The 18,734-nt window shown below is 31.9% G+C and overlaps 2 protein-coding genes across 4 annotated transcripts; one reads left to right on the plus strand and one right to left on the minus strand.

The window, feature by feature from the left end:
- The first annotated feature begins 1,155 nt into the window (after positions 1 to 1,155).
- On the plus strand, positions 1,156 to 9,380 carry LOC129302951 (protein-tyrosine-phosphatase IBR5). Of its 3 annotated transcripts, none has more exons than XR_008591363.1 (6): positions 1,156 to 1,959; positions 3,078 to 3,183; positions 6,385 to 6,442; positions 6,694 to 6,800; positions 8,269 to 8,733; positions 9,088 to 9,380. XR_008591363.1 is itself a non-coding variant. In XM_054941895.1 (5 exons), exons 1-5 carry the CDS (start codon positions 1,723 to 1,725, stop codon positions 8,586 to 8,588), a joined length of 828 nt encoding a protein of 275 aa, XP_054797870.1. In that variant the 5' UTR covers positions 1,156 to 1,722; the 3' UTR covers positions 8,589 to 9,380. The 3 variants fall into 3 exon arrangements, 1 of the variants encoding a protein (XP_054797870.1); XR_008591364.1 differs by having other exon boundaries at positions 8,269 to 8,660; XM_054941895.1 differs by having other exon boundaries at positions 8,269 to 9,380.
- A 1,210-nt stretch (positions 9,381 to 10,590) lies between these two features.
- On the minus strand, positions 10,591 to 13,621 carry LOC129303911 (GDSL esterase/lipase At2g04570-like). The gene is given in 4 exon segments (XM_054943495.1): positions 10,591 to 11,069; positions 11,729 to 12,218; positions 13,166 to 13,408; positions 13,410 to 13,621. Coding segments are annotated over 4 exon segments (1,077 nt in total). The 5' UTR covers positions 13,560 to 13,621; the 3' UTR covers positions 10,591 to 10,875.
- Positions 13,622 to 18,734: the final 5,113 nt, after the last annotated feature.

Consider the following 18,734-nt stretch of genomic DNA (forward strand, 5'->3'; position numbering starts at 1 on the left):
AATCTAATGTATAAATTATGTTAATGATTTGACACATGTAGTTAAAAGAAGACATTGGCCTTCAAATCAACTTAATTTTTTATCAATATAATCCCTTATTTTAATTTTTTTTGAAAATTTTGATTTTTTTATAATTGAATAATTACATTTTGTTCATTAATTTATGTAACTTTCATTAATATTTTAACTGTATTATTTTTTCTCTAAACAATAACGGTCAAATTAATAACTTATACAAATTTTAATGATCAAATTGATAAAAAATAAATTAAAAAAAATCAAATTGATGAATAAGTTAAACTGATAGAATACAAATTTCATTATCCCATTATTTAGAGGACAATTACGAAATCTGATAAATTATACATAACGATGTGATAATATAATCCTATGGTGAAATAATGGAAAATGATAATCAAACCTTCCCAAATTGTATGAACAATAATTTAATCTTTTAAAATGTAATAATTTCATTAAAGTTTTTAGAGACTCTTATATTAATAATTTTAAAATAAAAATATTATTTTATTTTTATTAAAAATAATAAGCCCTACCAATAATTTTTGTTTAAAAAATAATAACTTTTATTACGTAAATTATAATAATTGAATGTAAAATTATAATTTATTAAGTGTAATTTTTGTTATTAAAAAAATTTTAATTATAAGTTTTATTTAAAAATTACAATTTTTATTCTGTGATTTAAGAGTTAAATAAAAAATTATAATTTATTCAATATAATTTTTATTATTAAAAAATAAGTTTTTAAAATAACACATCCTAATCATAATTTTTATTTAAAAATATTAATAATTAAATAAAAATTATAACTGATCAATAAAAATATAATTTTAAAATTTATTAATGTATGAGTATTTAAAAACTTTAATAAAATTATAGTTATTTATATAATTTGAAAGAATTTGTTCCAACATTCAACTTTGAATGTTTTAAAATAAAAAATTTAGAAAATCTGATTCCTTGATCTAATCCGTGACGATCAATCATATTATGATTACAATATTATAATTTGTCTCAACAGCTTTTCTTATTGTTGTTGCTGCTGTCTTTTTTTTTTTTTTTTAAGGTTTTTCCCGTCTCATGATAAATGGATGCCAGACCTATTCATAAAACAAATAAAAATGGGACATCATGACTTATCTAGGAAGTCAGGAAGAGAGAGAAAGTGACGACATCATCAAGAAGACAATCATGAATTTATCCACAATGTTCATGGATTCTTGCACATTCATGAGAATTCGATTTATACTCTGAATGTTACCGTAAGACTGCGTAAAATTTTTTCCATGAAAGCGTGTTAGTATTAGGCAAGTTCCATGAGATCTAGGAGAAAATGAAAGGATGGCCGATTGATCGATCCCTATCACGTGGCTTCCAAGGATCTTAACAAACAATATATTAATACACCGCTAATCTGGTCTGGTGTTGCCGTGGCATGCATACCTCTCTCCGAAGTATTGATTGAACCAGTGAGATAGTCCCTCACTGACGCAATCTCATAAGGAAGAAGGGGCTCATGTTTCTGTTTATTCGTCTTTGACGCCACTTTTGTTCCTCTCGCACGCCATTTCATCACGAAAATCGAATTAATCGCACTGTTTTTTCTGTTTCTTGATCTCTGCGTATTTGTTTATTTCGAATCGGATTTTTTTTCCGCCTCGTTCGATTCTGGGTTTGAAGGGAACGGTTGTGTTTTAGATTATGAGGAAAAGGGAGCGGGAAAATCCTTGTGGAGTATGCGGCCACTATCACAAATACGAAGAAGGGGAGGTTTGTTCGATTTGCGGCCACCGCATTCCGGCTGCATCGGAGAAGACTTCAATCCGAGTCAGCGCCTTCCCTTCCGAGATTTTACCAGAATTCCTTTACTTGGGCAGCTATGATAACGCATCACGTTCGGAGCTTCTCAAGACTCAGGGAATCTCTCGAATCCTCAATGTAAGACTTCTTTCATCATTTCTTTAATATACGATTCTTTGATAATTATTTCGTATCCCTTGTGTCGTTCGGGATCGTAATTTCAATATCTCATTAATAAACTAATTTATGATAAATCTTTGAATAATTTGATTAGATATTTGTTCATTGGCATTTGATCCTTTGAATTTGCTCATCGGGCATTTGATCCGTCGGATCCTGTTCTTAGTGGCATTTGGGATTTCAATGTGATGATGCATAGTTATAGACAAGAAAGAAATGCACAAATGTTTTAACCGAATTAACTTGTGATGGTGTGGTTTCAGTTATTCTTCAAAATGCATCATTTACTGTTAAGACTTCAAGTGGAATAGGTATAGAATCCAGGGTGGTTTGCAAGACTCGAAATCTTGAGAACCTTATTTATAATGGAGGCGGTTCAAAAGTAACAGTTCCTTGGTAAGCTGAGCCTGAGGAATGAAAAAGATCGTTCTTTTAGCTGCTAGTTCACATTCAAAAAGTTTTTTGCAAGTTGCAAATTAGAAGTTAATTTTAAATTGTTCTGGACCAAATTACGAATTTATCAGATGTGTTTCAAGTTTCTAACTGGCCAATCAATGGAGATGATGCCAAGTTAAACGTTTCATGGTTTATATATTCCAATGATATAGCTTAAATGGGCTGATTTGGCTTATTTGTATCCATGAAATTAATCTTTCTAGTGCTAGATTTGTTGATTTCTCTGGGTGAAGTACATAGCTGGAATTGAGATAGCAGGAATGATTAATTGTAGAATGGAGATGCATTATGTTTAAAGTACTCTCCTAGATATTCTATAGGCAATGGCTCCTTCAAGTTTGAGGAGCTCTGAGCATAGACATTAGGAGGGAAAAATAATGTTTCGTCATTGGTTTCTTGTCTCGAGAACAGAGATACCCAACCTAGTGACTTTGTGACTTTGAGGCACTATTGCCATTCAAATTGTTACATCAGCTGTTTAGCGAAAGAGCATTTAATTTCTTTGGTTTCATGGCAATGAAACATAACAACAGTGACAAATCTGATGGTTTTGAGATCTTATCTAGGAATTTTTGAATACTTACTTTTTTATATGACGTTGTACTTTATGCCTTTTGCAGACGGTTCCTTCTTGTCAAAATCTCTATAGAAACTCATTTACCTATCACTGTCTCCCAGATGACAAAACTTTGCCTTTGCCATTTGATGAAGCGATTCAGTTTCTAGGTATGTTTTTTTTTTATTTTTGACACATTAACTTCATTACAAGATGTTTTAGCATTATTGCTTAAATGTACAGTCTTTTATATCACTGCTAATGAGATGATTCATTATAAAATAGCCTGATACTTGCTCTCTGGTTTGGTCCAAATATGGCTATTAGATGATTGAGCCATCCAGTCACACCAAATGAAATACCAAATTACTCATTCCCAAGGGTTTCAATACTTTGTGAAATCTTTTCCTACCAACCATCTTTGCGAGATGTTATACTGCTAAGTATATGGTAGAGCTGCGGGAGGTATTCTAAGGAGAACAATAAAAGTAAAAATGCAGAAACGATGATGAACTATTTGCTTTTTTAAATTAGATTTTTGTTCTGTCTTGCAATGATTAAACAGATTGCTGACACATGCACCTATTGATTCTACTTTTCTCCTACAAGAATTGTTTCAATTTATGGAATTATCTAGAAGACCCAATTAAGCCTTACTAAGGTCAAAATCTAGTTTGAAAGGAAAGCCTTTGTACTACAATGAGATGTTATATCTCCAACAACTTCAATCAGCATGTGCTGCATCTGAGTTCTGTCTGATTTTTGCCTGGAGGAAATATCAAATACCCCTATGTAAGCAGATTATCCAGCTAGATCTTCATCAGCCTTTTTGAGGTCTGGCCTGATTACAGGAATGATGTCTTCATTGATATTGGATAGAAATCCTTTATAATTATTGAGGGGATTGAGAACGTAGGATTGTTTTATCCTTAACTGCTAGTTTCTTTTGAAAAATTTTGCCTTTTAATGGAACGCAACAGAAACTGATATTTGTATATAGACTGAAGTGTTATTCCTTTGAGCTGAGTGAAGATTTAAGAATTAACAAGCCAGTGCTTACAGTGAGGCGAATGCTGTAAAACTGCAGAAAGAAGGAAACATAGCAAACAACCTTCTGAACAACCTCCCTCGTCCCCAAATATATCTTTACCAGCTTACGTTTTAACTCTTCCAGCTCAAACCTAATGTGACTCGAAGCAGCCATGTTGCTTACAAACTTCCTTCCCCTTTTCTTCCCTTTTAGACACCTCATAGTGGCCCTCTAGCGCTCCCCCACCCCCCTCATTCACTTCTCCCAGGTCTTTAGCACACTTAGCCCGGTAGTTATTGGTCAATCAGAGTCAAAGGCCTTTCTTTCTTGAACTAGAAGTATTACTATTGCTTTTTTTTTTTTTTGGTCATAGAGATAGAAGAATTTATATATGCATATCATAAACTTGAACCTATACAGGTTTAATTCCCAATTACTGAGTTGGCATTTTATTGCAAGGAAATTTCATCTAGTTTTCTTTTTTCTAGCTCCTTGCGTATCATTCTGCGTGTTAAAGTTTATGTTGCCTAACAGTACTCTAAATTTTAGTATGCTTACCCATTTTGCATTGCAAATGTATTCCTCAACTGTTTCTTCAATATTGCTCTTAGAGGGTGAAGAAATATCTTTATACCCTAAAGTTTTTTAAAACTATTATAAGTTGATGTAGAGGCTCCAGCAACTTATCTTTAAATACTTGATCTTTAATGTCCCTGATTGATTAGACTTTGTATTTTATTGTCTGCTTTTTTTGAATATCTTTTTCCCATCTGCCTCAGTTTGACAGGCAACTCACGATCACTTCTCACCATTTCAACCATGCTTTCCATTTTTAAAGGGTGGGTGGGTGCCCCCTTGTAGGCCTTCCCAGGGGCAGATGTGGTAGAGCTTATATTTGTCTAGATGAATATGGATATGGCGAAAAAGCTATTTTTGATAAAAGTAACGTTTTAAAGACTGAACTAGTAATTGCATTGGTGGGGGCATTGATTACTGTTCTATATCTGATGATAAAAAAATAAACATGTTCTATGTATTAAAATTTGATATTATAAATAATAAAAAAAATTCCATTTTGTCCTTTCATATATGTCAAAATCAAAATAAATAGAGCCTTGATGGAAAATAAAAGAAATCTCTGGCACCATACTCTTCCTTCAACTTCACTTATGTGTTGATATATGGAAGGTTTGGAATGTCTGCTTCAACTTCACTTGACCCCTAAACCTCATTGTTTCCTTGATTGTTGCATTGATTTAAGGAAGGTTTGGAATATCTACGTCAACTCACTGGGTTACCAAACCAAATTGTTATTATCTTGAGATATATTGAATATGCTATATTGTCTTTTTCTCATTTCATAGTAGTAAAGCTGTTGCAAAATTGTTTTCTCAAAGAAATGGTACTCAATTTCCTCTCTAGCACTTGACCAAATATTAATTGTGGAGGGGATGAGTTCTTCACTAGTGTTTGGAGGGAAATTAAGAGCTTGTGCTTTCATGTTCTGGCAGGCAATTTGTTCTTGGTGTTTAGCTCTTTATTGATATTAAAGTCACGTTGTTTAAGTCTCAACCAACAATGCACTAACTATAGTCTCACACTGGCTGAATGAAAAGGAGAAGCAAAGGGGTGTTATTATAAAAGAAAACAGAATCAACATTCTAAGCGTATTTCTTTGACTGGGTTGTTGGGTAGACAAGAAACTTGCAATGGACCATTAGGTAGTCAAGAAGTATTTGGCTATCCGAATTGGCAAGGCTATTGAAGTACTTGATCCACTTGGTTCTTATTGGTTGTTGGTCGATTTTTTGACTGGCCACTTTTGTGGGCCAAGTGGATGGGAATGATATTTCTCAGGTTCTTTTGTTTGACTGGTTGATCTGGTTTGGTGTAGTTTATAAAAGTATGGTGGAGACATGCATGAAAACATTAACTCAGACCTAAATCTGTATTGACTCTCAGAATCATTAATCATGTACTTTGCCGTGTAAAAATTGGCTCAAGCTAATTTGAATTCAATAATTAATAGGTTCATTGTTGGCCTGATGAAGTTACAAATTGTCATATATGTCTTCAATTCTAGTTTTCCTATCCATTTTTTGGCTTTTACACTTGAATCAACACTTTTGGAAGAAGGCCTAAGAGAGGTAGAGGAAGGCCTAAGAGAACACTTTTGGAAGTTATTGAACGCGATCTGTTAATTAATAATATTTCTAAAAGCTTGATAAATGATAGAGCATAATGGCGTCTTGCAATCCATGTAGCCGACCCCACCTAGTGGGATAAAGGCTTGTTGTTGTTGTTGTTGTACACTTGAATCAACACCTTTTTTTGCTTGTAGAGCAATGTGAGAAGGACAAGGCCCGGGTTCTGGTTCATTGCATGTCAGGGAAGAATAGGCAAGTTATCGCCACCATTTTTTTCTAATCATGGCATTGAAATATTCTGCTTGAATTGGTTCCATATAATTTTGTGGTGGACCAAAAAAAAAAAAAGCAATAAAAAAAGCAGAAATAGTATAAAGTTCTCACTCTAGTGCTGCAGCCTTGTAAAAGGGGATGGAGTGAAGACATTGAAAGTTACAACTATAAAGAAGGGTTTAGATCAGTGCAAGTTACAATTCCCATGACTATTATATTTCTTCTGGCAGGTCCCCAGCTATTGTGATTGCTTACCTGATGAAGTCCAAGGGATGGAGACTCCCCCGGAGCTACCAGTGGGTGAAAGAGCGAAGATCATCTGTAGAATTAACTGAAGGTACCTCTGATTTCTAATTCCAGATTTGTTTCACAATTTTGAAGAAGATTAAGAGTATTTTAATTTAGAATAGATTTGGGTGTAGAATTTAATTTTTCACTGTAGTTTTTTATTATTCTGTTAGGATTTATAATTTTTTGTTAGGATCTATTATTTTGCATTTTAAAATGTTATCTTTTGGGTTTTATATAAAGCCCTTGCACATAAAACGTAGATCAGTTTTCTCATTGATTAATATATATAAAATTCTGGTCATTTACCCTTTCACTGATCTCCTTATGGAATGAAATGAATTAGCAGAGAAACTTGAATTTGAGAACTTTGATAATTCTTCCTACCCCTACTACATGTCCTTAAGGAAATTGGATTCCAATTCCGGGCTCATCTCAAAAGATGAGCACCATCTAGATTAAAATTGGATGATCCATATTTAATTATTATGTCTTTAATTTTTAATTTTAATAGATGTAAAATGCAAAATAAAAATAATGCTCTAGCTATCACTTCTTAAAAAAATTAAGTTATAGTGTTAAAATTTAAGAATTAAAAACTCTAAAAATTAAATACGAATAGTCTAGATCTCATTTTAAAGATGAGCAATGAGCACTGGATCCGAACTCTGTCCTTAAGAGGCCTGAGAGAAAGAATTGGGGGACGGCCCCAAATTTTAGTTTTCCAACGTTGATCTTGTTCCTAATTCTCGGTCTGTGTCCTGTCAGCAAGAATACAGGCTACTGCTCAACCCTGTGAAACCTGCTAAAGCACAGCAAACAAAGACAAATCACTACTAACTAGTAGCCTAATTAGATAACCAGAGTTGAAAAACATTGAGTAATACGTAAATTAATTGCGCAAAGCAAGAGAGAAGCTTGACCTAGAAGCTGTGCCAATTAACGTAGGAATATATTTCAAAGCCTAAAGAAATTTGACACGGATAAACCAGTCAATTTGTACGACAAGTTGCATCTACTGGGATCATGCTATTTTTTGCCAGAAAATCCAAAGACCTATGCTGCGGACTGTGAGCACCCCAAGAAAGAGAGTTGTGATATGGAAACAAAAGCCTAATCATGAGTCACTTTAATAGTTATCATAGTTTTATATCTTAAATTGCATGAATTAGAATTGACCCAATGATAGCTACAACAACGAACTTAATCCTGTAAATGTTGAAATTATTTAGCAGAACAGAGAACATAATTTTGATGGGCGAAGAAGGAAGGATGGCGGTAGACTGAGGGTCTTTACTGACCTTTTAAAGAGAAGCATCTGTCTATAGTGCGTTAGAGTTAAAAAATAACGATGGTGATGATGATGATGATGATGCTTGTTTGCTGTTAGTGAAGCTGTTTCTAAATCAGTTATGATGAGTACATTGAATGAATTAGCGATAATGGGTTTTGTTTGTTTTGTTTTGTTTTTTTCAACCACTATCTTTCTGACGTGCATCCTTCCTTTCATAATGTAGGTGTTTACCAGCAACTGCAGGAGTATGAACGCAAGATGTATGGATCGGTTGACACTGGCAGCTCTCCTTTGTTTGGGTTCTCAGCTCCAGCAACTCCTCCCATTAGCTTTGGCTACCCACAAATTAATGATCCAGCTGCACCTCTTCCTGCCTTTAGCATTCCTGGCGCTACCTCAATCTTTGCCCAAGCTCCCTTAGACGTGCCCCCAGCTGACTTTACTTTTGGAGCTGGTCAGACTCAAAACAGTGTGATTGGGAGCCCATTTAATGCCAATCCACCAAATCGAACTGGCAGTGACACCCAAATGGATGGTTCTTGATTTAAGCTAGAATGATTCACAATGACCGGTACCCCAACTTGATGAGCTTTATTACCTGCAACATAGAAAGTGGTGAGGGTAAAATGCTATACATTCTAGCTTCTAAGACTTGGGCATTTGGCTGGTGCTAAATTTATAGACTAAGGTAAACTTTTTAAGTGTTTGTTATCAAGTTTTTCATTAAAAATATTGACATGTAAATGAAATCTGTTGAAAGATCCTGTTATAGTAGTATTGAGCTGTTAGAAACATTCACTTGTCATATTTTTGTTGTACAACTTGATAACGATCACCTAAAAGTTTTACCCTAGTTTAGGATGCCGGCCTGTAAGCTGTCTTGCACTCTTGCTTCAAATCAAGATGCGAATGATCACAAGTGACTGATAGATACTATACAAGTTCATTCTTCCTTGTTTACTTTCGAGTCATTTCATGGTTTCCTGGTCGTAGTAATGAATTACAGCTTATTTACTGGCCTGATGTGCCTCTTCGTCTGCAGATCCGTACTTACATTATCCGGTTGTTATTGGACGTTAGAAGCGGAATTGTACAAGATGAAATAGGTTACAGTACTCTTTCTCTATACATGCTTGTCTAGTCGCATTCTAGGGTTGTCGTGCTGTTCCTGACTTGCCATTTGAAGTCCTGCTTATGATGCCTGATTTGGACTTAGCTAGATTATGAATCTTTGTTTTGCATAGAATCCAATTTGGTTTGTTATTTATGAATTATGAATATGAATAGTGCGATGCCGTATTTATATTGATTGAGATGCCATATTACTTGACTGAATTTTACGGACATCTGCCAACTTATTCAACCAAGATAATCTTTCTTGAGCAAACTTCAAAGATAAATTTAGCAGAACCATTTTGTTTTGTAACTTCGATCGTTATTAATTATTGTAATGGAGGACGTATGTTCAAATTTAAAAGCCAGTGACCAATCATTAATGTAAAATGTATTGCTAACATGGAGTTAACATGTGAATCATCGATGAGTAAGGGCAGTGGTGGAGATAAAGGGTTGGGGAGCCACGGTCTCCCATATTTTTTTAATTTTTTTTTATAAAATAAGAGTTATATAATTTTAACCCTCAAAATATGTTTGTCTATGTTTGATACTAGCAAAATTTTAACTATAACTAATTATTAAATATACAAAGATATTTGAAAAAAAGAATAATGTTTTATGCCATGAGAAAATAGGTATTCAAAATAAGATATATTTTTGTGACACTTGTTCACTATCACCATGTTGATATATTTACTATTGTCATAAATTATCAAGTGAATGAATTAAATAATAAATTCAGTAAGTAAGGAATGAAAGTTTTTAAGTTGAGCATGACTTTAAATTCAAGGAGTGTGTTTAAATTATTAATTATTAATTGCTGAGAAATTTTATTTTTTCAATTTTTTCCTTAAAAAAAAGATTTGATTGAAATATGAATTATATATTATGAGCTTGATGTGTAATTTCTATGACTTGAATACTAAGAGTAAATTATGTCAAATTTTTGTAAAAGTTAAAAAGTCTAATTCTTATTTATTGATGATTTGTATGCTATGAAGAATTGATGAGCAAACTTTTAAAAACAATAGTACATATTTATTTTGGTTATATATTTGTAAAATTGAATATAAATATATTGCAATATTTGTATTATGTTAATTATATACACACACATAAATTTCATTCAATTGTCAAATATGCTTTGTAATCTCAGTCTCCCATAATTAAAAAGTATTGCTCTGCCCTCAGTACTGGTACAATATGTAAAATGTAGAGCAACTAGAACTTGTTTTGGTTATTCTTATGCTGGGTCTAAATTGACATCCTTACTTTTGACTATTTAAATCTGAAGATTGCTTAAACCTGTCGTCAATTTGAGCCGAAGTTAACCAGATAATACTTTTAGGTACTGCATAATGAAAAAAATGAATGTTAATGACCAAATCCTTGGGACAGCAGGACAAGAATATCAAAGTAAATTGGCCGAGCTATATAATTTAGTTTCAATCAAGAGGCAAGATAATAATAGAAACCTCCTTGGCTTTGAAGTTCATACCTCAAAACATCACAATTCACAAAGCCAGAATTCTAATCTCTCGAGTACACACAACACTACACGTCACACTTTATATATTATTAAACAAATCAGACACACCTGACTCTCATATATATCCTATAATACACTTTATTCCTCCACCACTAAAATATATATATATATATATATATAGGAAGTAGTACATCAAGTTCAACAATGTTGAAGGGTTTTGATTAATCATAGGAATTCAGCTAAAACATTCTTGACAACGTAGTTGGCAACAATGGCATTGGTTTTCTCAGTAGGATGAAAAGAATCCCAGAAAACGAATTTGGAAGCATCTGAACAAGTGAACATGTCGCCTCTTCTGCAAGCATACCCCATCTCAAACATTCCTGTTGCACAACATGCTACCGAGGTCGATTGAAACCCTGTTTCACACAAATCACTAATATCAACTCTAACATATATATTTACTTTATTCTCCACATAATAATAAAATTTTTAGCTCCTCAAATTTGTCTTAATTATAAGTTTGATTTTGTTTTAAATTTATCTCAATTATCAATTTGGTTCTTATTGATGTAGCCATGTAGATTAATTAAAAGAAATTTAATTATTTAGCTAGGCAAAAACATACTTGAAATTTTTAAAATACAAATGAATAAAATGCATCGTGAGAGACTATATGAATAAAAATTAAACTAATTTTATAACTAATTTATTCTTAGTTAACTACATATACATGTTGAGTCATCGATATATTTTAGACATTATATTAATGTGATACATAGTTTAGAAGAAGAAATTTCTAAAAATAATATTTTTCTTACTATTTTTAAGAGTTTTCCCTCCTAATTTTTTTTCTTCCTATTTTTCTCTCCGTCCATATGAAAGGAAAAGTCAATTTGTTTTTTAAAATTTAAAAGACTAACATAACAATTGTAAGAAAACATAAAGAATCAAATTGATAAAAATTAAATTTAAGGAACTAAATTGATAAACAAATTTGAAAGATCAACAATTTAATTGTCCTTTAATCTCTAACACATGCATGATGAATGTTCAATAGAAATATAAAGGAGCTTACCATAGTGGGCTGGTTTTGTTATGATCTGCAATAAAATGAAATATGGATTTGAGAACACCAATCTGATCCCAGGTAGCTCCTTGTTCAGCTTCACTGTCAATTTCTTGAGCTTATTATTGAACTCCAAGGCTATGGCATTGTAACTGGGAACACATTCATTACCACCAACAAAGTTTGTGGTTCTCTCTAATGGCAAGCACCCCATTGGAGGTAGGCCTCCTAGGGAGATCTTCCGGGCACCCAGGCCGTGGAGTTTCCTGATGAAGCTCTCGGCGATGCCGGCGAGGAAATTCTCATATTGCCGGGGAGTGTACTCCGATGACCGGCCGGGGATGGCATAGTAGTTCTCCAGGAAGTCATTTGTTCCCAGACTCATCATGTATAATGCTTCACTTATGGTCTGGTTTGCCTTGCTTTCTCCAACATGGGCTTTAAGTTTGGTTTGGTAATCTTTGTAGAAATCCAGTTGCTTCCATAATGGTATCACCGACTGAAAATGATGCGTATTTAAGGCTACTTTAGAAAACCCACAAAACTATATGTAATGAACCGAAACCATATATAATATTAATTATTAATTTTAAGGATTCGGCATGTGATCGATGATGCTATTATAATTTTGCCCTCTCAGGTGAAAAATATTTTTCTATTTGTCTCTTAATTACGCAGCTACATTTAGTTGGAGAAGAATATCCCATCCTATGATTAGCTGGTTATCCCATTAATTTAAGTCTGGATATCATATCAACTTTATCGCTGTGAACTATATGTGAAAATATTGGATGTAGAAATCTTAAGAAAAAATAAAATTACACATTGTTAATCTGAAATTTTCAATTCTTTTGTTTTTCTTAAAAATATAGATACAAGTACAACAACAAATATATATCTTCTAATAACATAAATGATACTCGTTTCGTCTCAAATTATAAGACACTTTAGATAAAATCTCACATACTAATAAAGCTAATTAAATGTATTTTATAACCTTATTTTTTTAAGATAAAAATATAAACTTTTAAAAATGTCAAGAAAATTGAAGAAAGAGAATATATGAAAATAGTCATATTAAAAAAGTATCATTAATAAAATATTATTTTCATCAAAATATTTTATATTTTAAGACACTGAATTTTTTATAAAAATATCTTATAATTTAAAATGGAGAGAATATAAAAATATCTTTATTTTTTTGTTCGGTGAAGAAAAGGAAAGTAAATCTAAAGTAACAATATATACTCGCATATAATTTATATTTCACGGAATTAATTGAACTAATACAGAGATATTTATTTATTTATTTATTTTATCAAAGTTGGAAGAATTCAGATCTGAAAAATTTCAGTGCCATTAACTACAACTGAAGATCAGAGAAAATTGAAAACTTAGAAGCAGCAAACTAAGTAATGTGAAGAGAAGAAGGCATTAAGTGATTACCAGAACCTCGGAAGTCGCGTTGTCATAACCAGTAGCGGCGGAAGCAAAGGTGACGCCGGTGGCGAAATCGGAAATGTTATACTTGGGGTCCAAGTACGCCGGAATGTATGGCTTCACTCCGACAGCCTCAGAGATGAAGTCCGTGGGTATTCTGCCATTACTGAACCTCCCCGTAGGCTTCCCACCCTTGAAGTCACGACCGTACGGCGCGAAATTGCTCCGCGCCACCGTCGGAATGAAGTTTGTTGTTCCCGGCGTCCACCGATGAGTCCCCGAACACGATGACCGCCGGAACCTTCTCACTGCCGGTTCCGGCCACCAGTAGTGCCAGAAAGATACAGAAAACGTGCACGCATGAGGAAGACGAGATCAGGTTGTTTCGTTGACCTTGCATTGTGGTGTTATTGTGAAGCTGCAAGTGAGTGTGATTTGTAAGAAGAGAAGTGGAGAGATGATAAATGAGACGTTTGTGGTGAATAGTAATTAATGCAACTTTGATCTTTGGAGGTATGGGCGGAGAGTTAGTTGAAGTTCATAATTGCTCACACAAGCCACCACCTTTTAATTTATGTTCAATACTATACGTACCAGATGGCTGCATTATTAATTATGATTACTATTAATCATAACTAAAATGACAGTGGTGATGATAGATGTCAATTGATGACTCTAGAATGCATCAATTTTTCTCCCAAGTAGATTGGAAGATCATATCTTAAACAATGCCCTAGCTAGCTTGCCAGGGATTAGTACGAAAAAGATTTAATTTACTAGATCATTTTAGTAAGTCTTTATCTTTTTAATTTAAGTTAATTAATGCTTGTTTGAAAGTCAACAACTAAACTTGCTTAATTGTTTCTTGGTAAACAATTAGAAAAATGGTATTACTCCTTTTTTAAATATAAGTAAATTTTCACCTAACTCATATAATTTTTAAGAATTAGTTAATCCTAATAATTATTCCATTTATTAAAAATTATAAGATATTTTAATTGAATCACACTATCTAATAAGTTAATTAATTATATTTAAATTGATATAATCTTTTCATGTATTTGTCTTTATTTAATAAGGTGTGATTTCATTATTTAAGGGTAAAACTTCATTGATTCTACAATGAAAAGCAAAAAATGCTTTATTTTTTTGGAAAAATTTCAGTTAAGAACCATGGTAGAAACTTAATTATTGGTGTGTCCTATAAAATTTTGAAATTTTCATTTAATTTAAAGGAGAAAAGTTAAAAGAATTTCAATAGTGAGAATACCAAAATATCCTTTACTTATTATATAAAATTATTAGTTGTTAATTTTTTTACTGTACTTGTTAATTTACCAATATCACTTGTAAATTACATCCGTTCATCAGACAATCAATAACATTAGTTATTAATTTGCTAACTTTACTTATTAATTTACTAACATCAACTATAAATTACATGACTTGTTAATAATTTATAATTGATATTAGTAAATTATAAAGCCCATTAATAATTTACAACTAATGTTAATAAATTAACAAGTCAACAATTTAATAACTGATAATGTTGTTGCTTATGATTGATAAATTGATATCAAGTCTTACATAATTATTAACATATCAATTTATGTAATTTACAACTCATATTTGTAAATTAATAAGTAGAGTAAGAAAATTAACAACTTGTGATTCTACATAACAAGTTAAGGATATTTTAGTTATTTTACTATCAAAATTCTTTTGATTTTTCTTCTATGAACTAAACTAAAATTTCAAAAATTTAATTTTTTGGATCCACCAATAATTAAGTCTTTACTATAATTCTTAATTGAAATTCTCTCGTATTTTTTTAACTTTGACCTAATCACATAAAAAAATATCTTTTTTAAGGGATGGAATTTGTTTAGAATTAAAACATTTGGACTAAAACGTACATATAATTAATTAAACAGTTATACCATCTCTAATCTACACGCTAAATTTGCTATCAATCAAATTTCATGAAAGAAAAAAAAAGGTGTCAAAATATCTAAATTTAAATAAAAATACAAAAAAGAAAAAACTGTACTTTGCATAAAGTGGAAGATGGGAAGAGAGTAGCCAAAGAAAGTACATGACAATGACAGATGACTTCATAGGACAGAGAAGCACTTAGTGAGAGTGATCAGTAGAGGAGGGCCATTCTTCAACACGAGATACATATAAAGTGTCTTAATTAATGCATCTATATATCTACTGCTGCACTTATTTTTCCAAAAGGCTTCTCATTATTTGCTGGGTTCCACATAATCAACATTACTCCTATGAGTATTTCGTACGCGAGTCCAATACGCTGCTTCCTGACTTATTGTCTCTTAATTAATGGTCCCATCTTCTTCTGGTATAGTAGTAATTACATTGGCATGCTTCTCATATTTTCTGGCTTCAAACTTACAAATTAAAGTACATACACACTATGGATAGTTTTCTTAAATGAGACACTAACAACTTGAAACAAACACAGCCTAATGAATTCTAATGATGAGATGTTTTTGGGGCAAAAAAATTGCTTACTTAATTAAAACCTTGATGTCAAATAGAAAAATTCTTGTTTGTGATATCAAGAACAAATTAAAACCAAAGAAAAAAGGGAGAATTAATGAGGGAGGTATCCATGTGGATATAGTTGCAAGGGTCCGTGAAAGAGACAACTCAGACAGACACGGTAATAAATTAGAAAGGCTTCCGTATTCAATTCTGCCACCAGAAAAGGAGGTGATCCCATATTTATGTCTCGTCTAGTGAAGTCCAAGCCAAGCCAACTTAACTGTGTTCTCTTGAATTTTGGTGCTATGGTGAGTATCACATTTATTTCTTGTCTCTGGCGATCTGCGTCTGGGTGCTTGTGTTTGATCCAAAATTTTGCATCGTTACTCATTATGACCTGTTAGTGTAAAACAATCATCATTGACCAAAAAGATACCTCTTGCTTCATTGACTGAGATTTTAAAGTAATGAGCAGTGGTTAACAATTTCAACATTCTTGATGTAACTAAAAAACCCTACGAGCTATTTGCATTTGTTGATGTTGCGGGTAGTTTATTAGGTCCATAAAAAGATTGGGCTGATTTAATAAACGAGTCAACTTATACTAAAAGATTATTTATAAATAACACTTTTATATATTTTTGTTTTCTTAATTTAAATTTTTAAATATTTATTTGAGGTTAATTAAGTTTAATTAAATATTATTTAATTTTATTAGCCAACTTTTGAATTTTAAATGCCTAAATCTTGAATTTTAAAATATTAATGATATCTCTGATAATTTTGCACATTTTTTATTTTATTTTATTTTATTTGTATAGATTTTCTGGATTTAATATGAAAGATATTGATGAAAATTATTTTTTATAGAAAAATATAGGCATGCTTGAAGATTAAGTCAAGCATCAAATCTTAAAAATTTTATTTATATTTATTTTGGATCTTCTGATATAGTTTTCAATTAGGATTATTAAATGTAATTTTGTTATTTTTATTAAATTATTAGGTTTTATTTATGTTGGGACGCAGGACTTTTAAAAGAGTAGGAATAGAAACAGTGATTAAAAAAACGCAGAATTTAAATAAGAAGGAACAGGAGGCGGCGAAATAAAATTGGAGAGGAGCTGAGGCACGCGACTTCTTGCAGGGGCGATCGCTCTTCATCTTTCTGTGTTCAGCAATTTTTTATGGCTTCTTTCTCTCTCTCTCTCTTTTTTTAACATGTTGCTGTTTAATTTCTAGTGTTACAAAGAACTAATTTTTTAGTATAATCAGTTACAAATCATAAACTTAAATTGTAATAAAAGTCTTTAATATTTATAAAAAATTTTATTTTAGCTTTATTTTACTTAATTTTATATTTTAACTACTATTACTGAGTAGAATAACTTTATTGCATGACTTTTATATTATATATTTTATTTAAAATTTTGCCTGCTGTAATCGATTGATATAATATCATAAGCGTAATTTAGTCTAGCGTGGGTGATTATTCATATTTTGTTTTTGATTTAGTTAATATAAAAAAAATTGTTAGGTTGTGAGTTAAGGAAGATTTCAATCAATTTATAACTTAATTTTTTATTTAATTCTTAAATGATAATTCAAAAAATATATAATAAAATAATAATAATAAAGTTAAATAAATTTAATTTTTTTTTGTGGAGGAGGAAAATTAAGTTTAGATGATTAAGTTGTAATTAATTGTATTTCCAATGCCTAGCAATTTTTCTCAATTAAACTTGCTTTAATTATTTAATTTAGTTTTTTAATTAATTTTGTTATAAAACCCCCCATTTTCATAATTCTAACTTAAGTAATTAATTCATTAATTTTTACAGAGATGACCTAAGTTACACTTTATTGTAAAATTTAATTTTTTATTAATTTTGATGCTATTTGATAGTAGGAGTTATCTTGACTTGAATGCTAGGAATGCAAAGCATACTTAAAAGTTTTTATTGTATTATAAATTTTTTTACCATCAATCCAATTATATGAACCTGGAAATTTGAATAGGTGGGAGCATATTAAATTTAAAAAAGGACTAAAAGATAAATTTATTTTAAAATTTTTTCTCTAATAACATTAGGTATCCTAAACTTTTTGATAGTATTTTTGCCATGCTGTTAATTCCTCCCTCTGTTGACCGTCAAAACCCAAGTTTGACCCACAAATTGCCACGTTAAATTGGAAAACCTTACACATGGCATAGTGACTATGATGAGATGGACGACGGCCAAGCAACAAGAAACCATGAGAATTTAGAGACGGATAATCTTTTCTGGGAAAAGTGAGTCCGACATTGAGATGTTGCCTTCGAGAACATGGAGAAGTGACGAATTAGATCTCACAATCAACCAAGCAACCAACAATGTGAAATCAGGTAACAACAATCAACAAATATTTGGATTTAGATCTATTCACAAAGCCACAGTTTCAACACTAGATTCATACATTTTGGAGGGTGTTAAGACCGGAGAGACACTGAAGAAGGATCAGAGGCAACAATAGATCAGAACAAGGAGAAGCAGAGGACTTTGCCAACAATGACGGTGAAGAAGCAGAGAGGGGAGACACTGCCGAGGGTGGTGGAGATGGAGCATATGGCGGAGTAGTTCGACACCATATCCATGGCGATGCTTTCACTTATAATGTAGACAGAGAAGCGCCTCTGGAACTTGAAGCCATTGATGCATCTTGAGGTATAGGCCATGCAGCAATGGCGGCATTGAAGAAAGGGGAAGAACGATGTAGGGCTCATCATTAGGCTCCACGTGTGAAGTTTTTCAATTTAACGTGGCATTTGTGTGAGTTAAACTTGAGTTTGGATAGTCAACATATGAAAGATTTATCGGTAGGGCAAAAAAGCATTCTTTTTAAAGATTTTAAGACTAAAATACTCCATCAAAAATTTTAGGATATTTGTCACTCCTGAAAAAAAAAAATAGATATTAAGACAAATTTGCCCTTTAACCTTTAAAAGAAAATACTACTCATGCCTTGAAGATGATATTGTACACAACTTTTTTTTATCTTTGTTTTTTTATCTTCAGAGAACCATTCT

This window comes from Prosopis cineraria, unplaced genomic scaffold, assembly GCF_029017545.1.
Source record: "Prosopis cineraria cultivar Desert tree isolate PC_DT_omini unplaced genomic scaffold, ASM2901754v1 PC2, whole genome shotgun sequence".
Taxonomy (NCBI): Eukaryota; Viridiplantae; Streptophyta; class Magnoliopsida; order Fabales; family Fabaceae; genus Prosopis; species Prosopis cineraria.

Excerpts from the sequence above, each read along its gene's own strand:
- LOC129302951 (XM_054941895.1), top strand. The coding sequence starts at position 1,723 with ATGAGGAAAAGGGAGCGGGAAAATCCTTGTGGAGTATGCGGCCACTAT. Across the intron at positions 1,960-3,077 it reads GAATCTCTCGAATCCTCAAT|ACGGTTCCTTCTTGTCAAAA; the intron begins GTAAGACTTCTT and ends TGCCTTTTGCAG. Across the intron at positions 6,801-8,268 it reads ATCTGTAGAATTAACTGAAG|GTGTTTACCAGCAACTGCAG; the intron begins GTACCTCTGATT and ends TTCATAATGTAG.